The following is a 9,941-nucleotide window of genomic DNA, read 5'->3' as shown; positions in this document are numbered from 1 at the left end:
ATCTTTTGATATTGGTGATGCCATCCTTGTATGAGTCTCTTAGTGCAAATGCACAAAAAATTCTGTGGACATTGTTGAAAAATTCTTAGGCTGTCGATAGTGATCAGATCAAACTTATGGGGAATAGCAGTGGATTGAATCACTTGACCCTCCAACATTCTTGCATCATTTATGAAATAACAGTTTTACAATACATGATGGTCTTCAACACTTGGGATTATTAAATTGATGAGTTTTTTTTCTATTCACAGATTTTTTTCTAATCACTGAAATGGGATCTACTGGACTTTTTTTTTAAAGGAAAGACCTATTTGTTTGTTTTTTAAGATTTTATTCATTTATTAGAGAGAGCGAGAGAGCATGAGAGAGCACAAGCAGGGGGAGCAGAGGGAGAGGGTGCACAAGCAGAGGAAGAGGGAGAAGCAGACTCCCCACTGAGCAGGGAGCCATTATGGGGCTCGATTTCAGGACCCTGAGATCATGACCTGAGCTGAAGGCAGCGCTTTAACCGACTGAGCCACCCAAGTGCCCCTCTACCAAACATTTTATTTCCATATTATCTCATTATCTCGTGATGGACATTTTTAATCTATGGTATTTCATCTTCTGTTCAGTATGTTTGACTTTTTTTCCTTTCGAATATGCATCTGTTCATTTTAACTCTGCCAGTTGACCATTTATATTGCAGTTGTTGTTGATACTTTTCCTTGTCTTTTAATTTTTTTTTTAAAGATTTTATTTATTTATTTGACAGAGAGAGACACAGAGAAGGAACACAAGCAGGGGGAGTGGGAGAGGGAGGAGCAGCCTTCCCACAGAGCAGGGAGCCCGATGCGGGGCCCGATCCCAGCATCCTGGGATCATGACCTGAGCTGAAGGCAGACGCTTAACGACTGAGCCACCCAGGCGCCCCTTAGTTTTTTTTTTTTTTAAGATTTTATTTATTTATTTGACAGACCAAGAGATGGCGAGAGCAGGAACACAAGCAGAGGGAGTGGGAGAGGGAGAAGCAGGCTTCCCTGTGAGCAGGGAGCCCAATGCGGGACTCAATCCCAGGACCCTGGGATCATTAACCTGAGCAGAAGGCAGATGCTTAACGACTGAGCCACCCAGGCGCCCCTGTCTTTTAATTATTTTAATTTTAATAGAGTAGAATTTGCCTGTCTGATTTTATGGCTTAGTATTCCTGTGTCAATAAAATCTCTATCTGTGAATTCTAAAAGTTTCCTCGTTTTATCTTGCACGTTTAAATCTAGAATGAACTGGCTATTTTCCATGGAATATTGGGGGGAATACAGTACATTTTTCCAAGTGATTAGCAGTGTATGCCTGCCTGTGTATGAAGTGTTCATGATATTTGCCACTTACCTTCAGTGACTGCTGTGTCCCTGACTTACTTTTCATATTAAATGCCAGCCTGTTGAAGGCACTTCCTACTCTTTTCTGTCTGCTTATCACTCTGCTAGTTAGTACTGTATTGTCTGGAATAATACAGCTTAAAAATCCTCGGTGTTTACATGTTAGGTAGACTACCACCTTGTTCTTCAGAGGACTGTCCATTTCTTGACATTTGTTCTATCTATTGGGCTTGGAGGAGTGCTTTTGTTGGCTGAAGAATCTGGGGGATTATGGAATTTTATAAAAATACTACTTGGGGGATACCTGGGTGGCTCAGTCTGTTAAGCGTCTGCCATCGACTCAGGTCATGACCACAGGGTCCTGGGATCGAGTCCCACATTGGGCTCCTTGCTCATCTGGGAGCCTGCTCTTCCCTCTGCCTGCCGCTTCCCCTGCTTGTACTCTCGTCTCTCTTCTCTCTGACAAATAAATAAAATAAAATCTTTTTTTTTTAAAGATCTATTTATTTGAGGGCGCCTGGGTGGCTCAGTTGGTTAAGCGACTGCCTTTGGCTCAGGTCATGATCCTGGAGTCCCAGGATCGAGTCCCGCATCGGGCTCCCTGCTGATCAGGGAGTCAGCTTCTCCCTCTGACCCTCTTCCCTCTCGTGCTCTCTATCTCTCATTCTCGCTCTCTCAAATAAATAAATAAAATCTTTAAAAAAAATAAAGATTTATTTATTTGAGAGAGCGAGAATGAGAGTACATGAGGGGGAGAGGGTTAGAGGGAGAAGCAGGCTCCTCGCTGAGCAGGGAGCCTGACGCAGGACTCGATCCCGGGACTCCAGGATCATGACCTGAGCCGAAGGCAGTCGCTTAACCAACTGAGCCACCCAGGCACCCTAAAATAAAATCTTTACCAAAAAAATACTGTTTGGGAGTGGTGAAGTCTGGGTGACAGTGAGTGCTTGTTAAGAACAGTTGGCATCTGTTCACATTTTCTTCTACTTGGACATTAAGCAACAATTTTTACATTTTTCTACGAGGATCATTAAACAAAGATCATTAAACTGGCTTTAGTCTACTTTGGTGTGAGTAAATTAGTAACAAGCTTTCAAATGTCAATGTAATCACGTGGGATGGGCTCAGTTCTTCAAACAACGAGTTGTGAGTACACATGTAAATTATTGTCTACAAGGGAAGCTTTGTAGAGATTCAGCGTCTGGAGTGTTGGGGGCTGGTCATGTCAACACTGTTTGCCAAACCTGTAACAAATTACAGACCCTAAAAAGGCAGATAGGAGTTTCATGTACGGACTCTGAAAAGGAAGATAGGAGTTTCATGTACCGTAGTGTTTGCATTAGCGCTTTAGGCACATGGAGGCACACTTATCTGTAGGGTTGGTGGGGTCAATCCCAAAATTCAGTTCCCAGATAGCAGCAAGGGATGAACTTTGTCATCCAGGATTTTTAAGGGTGAGCGATCTCAGGCCTGCTAATGTTCACTCTCTCCTCTACACTAGCTAATAGTACTTTTTATGAACATGCTCTACAGGTCCATTGTGGAAAGAGTTACTAGGACTGATCCAGACAGCTCATTACTCCCTGCACCCACAACAAGAGAGGCGTTCCGTGTTTGCTGTCACTCTACTGAATAAGTCAATTCTAGCATTAGAATTGCTGGGTGGGAGCTTTTCTCTGTTCCCTAGGCATGGACATCATTGGATGATCTCTTTCAGGGACCAGCATTTAGGGGAATTAATCACTGAGGGATTCCTGTGCTTGGGATGGGCTGTCCTTCTGCCTTCCCAGCAGAGGAACTCAGAAATGAGTGAAGTTGGGAGGAAAGCCTCCAGAGTGGCTGGTTAGGTACACTTGCAACAGAAATCAGAAAAAAGGGATTTGGTGGGGTTTTTGGAGGAAAGCATTGTTGAACTCTGTTTCACACTATGTGCAAATTCACTATGAGTAGTAGTGTGAAATTCATTGAAGCCCCTCAAATTCCATGCCTTAACATGTTCCTCAAGGTCACCAAGGCCCTGGTTACAGTGGTATGATTCTGTCAAAATCTCTCCTGGTATCTTATCATCAGAATGTGTGCCTTTGTGTCCTAAAAATTGGTGGGAGGCAACTCTGAGGCTCATGAATATATGGATTTGGGGGTTGTCTAAGTTGTCACACCTTTTCCTTAGTCTGAATTGTATATTCTGAATATCTCCCTGGTCCATGAAATGAGACAGAGCATGGAAAGTAAAACTGATTTTTCATGTTTAGGGATGGGAATAGAGGAAAAGGCTTCCTTTTTTTTTGGTCTATAAAACATCATGCACTTGTGACCCTGTGCTTCATGGAGTACTGTGTGATGTTGTATTTAAGAAGGAGATGAAAGTTTCTCTCACAAGGAAATTGATAGTCTTAAGATGGAAATATTTCTTTTATTTGCATAGCGTTTGTCCAAGGGGTTCTGTTCCCTGACAGTAGAGAGACATGGACACTGGAAGTGATCACAGTAAAAATGTGGCAAATTCCTGTGTTCATGATGTTGTTAAATTCATGAAGTGAGTGTGACCAGAGAGGAAGAGTCTGATGACCCAGTCATAGAATAAATGTTGAGAAATCAAAGTCCTATGTGAATTTCCTATGAATTGAGTAGAGATCTCCAGTGCTGTCTGTCTCACCCATCCTCCTGTACACATGCATGGGATGTTTCAGGACCCAGTGGCCTTTGAGGATGTGACTGTGAACTTCACCCTGGAGGAGTGGGCTCTTCTGAATCCGTCCCAGAAGAAACTCTACAGAGATGTGATGCAGGAAACCCTCAGGAACCTGGCCTCAGTAGGTAAGGGTGACGACATTCTTACTTACGAGTCCATTAGAGAACCAGTGTGATTTGCTCATCAGGGCTGTTTCGAGAGGTGAAATGTGGAAAGGGAATATGTTGATAAATAAATCAGCCATGGTGACCTCATGTTCATCATGGACCTAAAAATCAAAAAAACTTTAATAATTCTTTTATAATTTATGATTTTTCCTGGTCTGCATTTTAGGAGAAAAATGGGAAGACCGTAATAGTAAAAGTCTATATGAACATCATCAGACAGATCTAAGGTGAGTCCCACTCACGTAAGAACAGTGTCTCTGGGGGCACCTGGCTGGCTTAGTTGGTAGAGCTTGTGACTCTTAATCTTAGGGTTGTGAGTTCAAGCCCAAAGTTGGGCGTGTAGTCTACTTAAAATTAAAAACAAACAGTTGTCCCATGAGAAAAATCTTTGTCATAATATTAAAAAAACAAATAAATCAGACCATTTTTAAGTTTATTTATTTTTAGGATTTTTTTCTTTTTTCCTTTTTTTTTTTTTTTTTTTAGATTTTTTTTTTTTTTAGAGACAAAACGAGAGAGGGACCACAAGCAGGGGGAGTGGGAGAGGGAGAAGCTGGCTTCCCGCTGAGCAGGGAGCCTGATGCGGGGCTTGATCCCAGGATCCCGGGATCATGACCTGAGCCGAAAGCAGACGCTTAACGACTGAGCCACCCAGGCGCCCCAGGATTTTTTTTCATCAAAAGTTTTTTCTCTGATATGACATAGATGTTCAGTGTTTGAAAAATAATAACATGTTCAAAAAGTATTCAGAAACCCCATTTATGATTATCCCTTTTGATCATAGCTGTGATCAACTTCTTGCAGAATGGTTAGCACATACTCATTTTCAAACAATCTGAAAGCACAAAAAACACATTTTTTGAAAATGGTAAAAATGTCATTGAAATAACAATAAATATGAAATTATTAAGTCATTAATAACATGCTTCTCATTTTTACAGCAGGCCTGTGGTAGAGAGTCCCTGTAAAAATAAAGAAGGTGGTCCGTTTGGAGAATCCTTCAGCCAGAATCCAAATCATAAGCAGATAAAGAAAACTCCTACTGGAATAAAACTGCGTAAATGCAGTTTTTGTGGACAAGTGTTCAGGCATCATTCATCCTTTAGCAGGCATCTGATCTCTCACACTGGCCACAAACTATATGAGTATCAGGAATGTGAAGAGAAGCCTTACAAATGTAAGGAATGTGGGAAGGCCTTCAAGCATCGCCAATCCATTCGAGTACATGTAAGGACTCACACTGGAGAGAAACCGTACAAATGCAAGCACTGTGGGAAGGCCTTCAAGCATTGCCAATCCATTCGAAAGCACGAGAGGATTCACACTGGAGAGAAACCCTACGAATGCAAACAATGTGGAGAAACATTCAGATATCGCCACAACTTTCAAAAACACGAGCGAACTCACACTGGAGAGCAGCCATATAGATGTAAGCACTGTGGCAAAGCCCTCAGTTGTCGCAGTTACTGTCGGATTCATGAAAGAACTCACACTGGAGAGAAACCGTATGAATGTAAGCAATGCGGGAAAGCCTTCAGTTATGCCAGTTACATTCGAATCCACGAGAGAACTCACACTGGAGAAAAGCCCTATGAATGCAAGAAGTGTGGGAAAGCCTTCAGTTGTCCGAATTATTTTCGAAAACACGAAAAGACTCACACTGGAGAGAAACCCTATGAATGTAAGCAGTGTGGCAAAGGCTTCAGTTGTCCCAGATCCTTTCGAAGTCATGAAAAGAGACACAGGGGTGAGAAGCCCTATGAATGTAAAATTTGTGGTAAAACCTACAGTTGTCCCATCTACTTTCGAAATCATGAAAGGAGACACAGTGGGGAAAAATCTTATGAATGTAAAATATGCGGCAAGTCCTTCAGTTGTCCAAAGTATTTTCGAAAACACGAAAGAAGTCACACCGGAGAGGAACCCTGCGAATGTAATGAATGTGAGAATACCTTGAGTCCTCTCACCATATTTCAAACACATGTGATGAAGCACAGCGAAGGTGGACCTTACAAGTGTAAGGAGTGTGGGAAAGTCTTTGATTGTCCCAGTAACTTTCGATGTCATGCAAAGATACACAGTGGAGAAAAGCCATACGAATGTAAGGAATGTGGCAAAGCTTTCAGTTCGCCCATGTCCCTTCAAAACCACGAAAGAAGTCACAGTAGGAAAAAACCTCATGAATGTAAGGAATGTGGTAAAGCCTTCAGTTTTCCCTGTTCCCTTCAAAAACATGAAAGAAGTCATACTGGGGAGAAACCGTATGAATGTAAGCAGTGTGGGAAAGCCTTCACTTATCTCAGTTCCATGCAAAAGCATGAACGAACTCATAGTGGAGAGAAACCCTATGAATGTAAGCAGTGTGGGAAAGCCTTCATTTATCTTAGTTCTATGCAAAAACACGAAAGAACTCATAGCGGAGAGAAACCCTATGAATGTGAGCAGTGTGGGAAAGCCTTCATTACTCTCTCAAACGTTCAGAGGCACATGATCAAGCACACTGGAGACGGACCTTGTAAGTGTAAGGAGTGTGGGAAGGCCTTCGATTGTCCTAGTTCATTGCGAACCCACGAACGTACTCACACTGGGGAGAAACCCTATCAGTGTAAACATTGTAGTAAAGCCTTCACTCGTTCTAGTTCTTTACGAAACCATGAAAGAACTCACAATGGAGAGTAGCCATGTGAATGTAAAGAATGTGGAAAATTCTTCAGTTGTTCTAGTTCTTTCTGAATACAGGAAATAACTCACACTGGAGAAAAACCTTATGAACACAAACAATATGGTAAAGTCGTTACTCCCTGTGATGTTCATATACGTGGAATTCATACCAGAGAGAAACTCTCAGTGTAGGGAAAGTCGTGCAAGCTTTCATTGAGGACACAAGAGAGTGCACATGGGGAGAAACCATATAAACGTAAAGAATCAGGGAAAGCCATCCATGCATTTCCATGGGAAGCTACAGAAGAACTCACACTGGAGAGAATTCTATTGAATGTAAACATTGTAGGAAAACTCACTTGCCTCACCTTTTTACAAAACCATGTGAGAATATATAATATCTTATAATGAAAAGTAAGGGAAGCTTTTTAATTAAAAAATATTTTCAAAATAATTTGAAAACTGCACTAGAAAGAAACAATGTAAGTAATATAGGTAAGCCTGGTGCAAATTACTGTATATACTCCCCCAGATTCACAACATGAAAGAAATGTTGCTAACGTTATACATATATTGTCTTCATCAGTGGCTTATTCTTTATTCTCCAGTTTTATTGAGAAAAGTTGACCTATTACTGCATAAGCTTAAGACATGTAGCTGATGGTTTGATTTACATATATTGTGAAAAAGTTACAGCGGCTCATTACCCAAGTGATTCTCTGTTTTGTGGATTGCTACTTAGTTTTGCAAGTAAACCTTGAGGTGGGAAAATATTGTAGGTACTCATTAAGCAGTGGTTTCTAAGTTTAATGGATAATTTTTCCCCCTCAGTAAAATGCTAGTGTTTCAATTTTGAAGACTCTTTCATCCACTGATGAACTGAAGTACATTTCTTAACATGCAAGTAGGTATAATTTTTATATAATTTGTTCATTTTAAGGATAGGGCTGTTGAACAAATGACATGTTACCCTTAAGAATAAACTGCCAATTATTTTACCAGCAAAAATGGGCTTATAGCAGAGAACTGCAATTCAGGACGCGGAAGCTACACAATGCTAAAGGCAATTCTGGAGAACAAAGGAGAGGAATGCTCTCCTATAAAAGAAAGCAGGGGACTTGGAAGGGGCTGTTATGAGCAAAGCATTGGTTGGAATAAACTGGGAAGTTCAAAATGTAGTGGCTTCTCATTGGCTGAGTCGTGACTCATTGGCTGGGCTGTTGCTGGGTAAGGAGGAACCCTTTCTTCTTCCTGCTGGGATAACAAAGTAGTCACTAAAGTGGTATTTCAAGGCATGTCTCTTCCTGTTGAATGTGCAACGAGGAGTGGTAGGGTTGGGATCTTCCACTACTGAGTTACTGATTCCATTTTCAACAGGTTTCCTTTTGTTAGTTTTTACATTTCTTTTTTTGCTAATTAAGAATCAGGTTTTCCAGGGACATCTGGCTGGCTCAGTCGGTTAGGTGTCTGCCTTCGGCTCAGGTCATGATCAGGGGGTCCTGGGATTGAGTCCCGCATCAGGCTCCTTGCTCAGCGGGGAGCCTGCTCCTCCTCCTGCCTGCCGCTCCCTCTGCTTGTGTGCGCTCTCTCTCTCTCTGATAAATAAATAAATTTTTTTTTTAGATTTTATTTATTTATTCATGAGAGCCAGAGAGAAAGAGAGAGAGAGGCAGAGGGAGAAGCAGGCTCCCAAGGAGCAGGGAGCCCGATGCGGGACTCGATCCCAGGACCCTGGGATCATGGCCTGAGCCAAAGGCAGACGCTTAACCATCTGAGCCACCCAGGCGCCCCCAATAAAATTTTTTTTAAGACTTTATTTATTTGTCAGAGTGAGAGCTGAATTTGAGGGAAACTTTTGAGGCATTCCCCCTCTAAAGTCTGTTATCTTTTCAAGGTCAGACGTGGTGGAGATCATCTTGGAGTGTTGAGCCAGCATCACCTTATTGGGTACATTGTTTAGTTTTTAAAGATTTTATTTATTTGAGAGAGAGAGAGCCTGAGCAGGGGGAGGGGTAGAGGGAGAGGGACAAGCATACTCCCGGCTGAGCAGGGAGCCCAACGTGTGGGGGCTCAGTCCCAGGACCCTGGGATCATGACCTGAGCTGAAGGCAGACGCCTAACTGACTGAGCCACCCAGGTGCCCCAGTAGGGGAGATTTTAGAAGTTCTGATAGGATTGAGTTGTTATTTGGCCCAAACCAGAGTTCTTTTAATCAGACCAACAATTACTAGATTTCTAATATCTTTTATTTCCTGGGGCCAATGTTTGGGTGTCTCTTTAATTTTTCTGATTATCATTTGGGAGAATATCCCTTTGGGGTATGACAGAGGTTTGGCTATTGAGTTCTTTGAGTGGCATTTTTTTTTTTTTTTGGTGGAAATATCAGTGAGGTGGTTTCCTTTGGCCTCCAGGGAATTGAATCTGGAATGCCTGGGAACGTTAATAATAGCCAGAGCATCTGGTTAATATGTGACATCTAATAAATTTCGAGCATATGAGACATTTTTAATTTTGCTATTTATTGGAGGGAAGGACACCTTGTTTTCATAATAGTGTGAGGTCATGAGCTACCCCAAGGGCATATTGACTATCAGTACAAGTGTTTGTGCTTTTGCCCTTGGATAATGTATAAATTGGTGTATGGGCTTACCTAATGCAACCTATTTGGCTGAAATAAAGGTGCTGCCTCAGGGACTTCAGAAGGAGTTGTAATAGCGCACCCAGCACAGTGGTTTTCATCTTTTAAATAGGAACCATCAATAAACCATAAAAAATCTGCATTAGTTAGAGGAGTTTGGTGTACATTTCCATGGGGAGTCAAAAGGTAATTTGTCAGCATTAAGCAGTCATGAGGGATTTTGTCTGGATCCAAATGTAGTTCTTGCCCTAAATATCAGATGCCCTAGGGGCATTTGGGTGGCTCAGTTGTTAAGCGTCTGCCTTTGGCTCAGGTCGCGATCCCAGGAGCCCCGCATTGGGTTCCCTGCTCTGCGGGAAGCCTGCCTCTCCCCTCTCCCACTCCCCCTGTTTGTGTTTCTGCTCTCTCTGTCTCTGTCAAATAAA

General features: G+C 42.0%; 1 protein-coding gene across 1 annotated transcript; it reads left to right on the top strand.

Moving 5' to 3' along the window:
• The first annotated feature begins 4,030 nt into the window (after positions 1-4,030).
• LOC112816613 (uncharacterized) lies at positions 4,031-8,464 on the top strand. Its single transcript, XM_025863215.2, has 3 exons — positions 4,031-4,175; positions 4,384-4,444; positions 5,159-8,464. Exons 1-3 carry the CDS (start codon positions 4,031-4,033, stop codon positions 6,894-6,896), a joined length of 1,944 nt encoding a protein of 647 aa, XP_025719000.2. The 3' UTR covers positions 6,897-8,464.
• The last annotated feature ends 1,477 nt before the right edge of the window (positions 8,465-9,941 follow it).

Source organism: Callorhinus ursinus, unplaced genomic scaffold (genome assembly GCF_003265705.2).
Source record: "Callorhinus ursinus isolate GAN/ISIS: 27379988/994484 unplaced genomic scaffold, GSC_fseal_2.0 scaffold82, whole genome shotgun sequence".
NCBI lineage: Eukaryota > Metazoa > Chordata > Mammalia > Carnivora > Otariidae > Callorhinus > Callorhinus ursinus.
This window is presented reverse-complemented; position numbering and strand designations above follow the sequence as displayed.

Excerpts from the sequence above, each read along its gene's own strand:
- LOC112816613 (XM_025863215.2), top strand. The coding sequence starts at position 4,031 with ATGCATGGGATGTTTCAGGACCCAGTGGCCTTTGAGGATGTGACTGTG. Across the intron at positions 4,176-4,383 it reads CAGGAACCTGGCCTCAGTAG|GAGAAAAATGGGAAGACCGT; the intron begins GTAAGGGTGACG and ends TCTGCATTTTAG. Across the intron at positions 4,445-5,158 it reads CATCATCAGACAGATCTAAG|CAGGCCTGTGGTAGAGAGTC; the intron begins GTGAGTCCCACT and ends TCATTTTTACAG.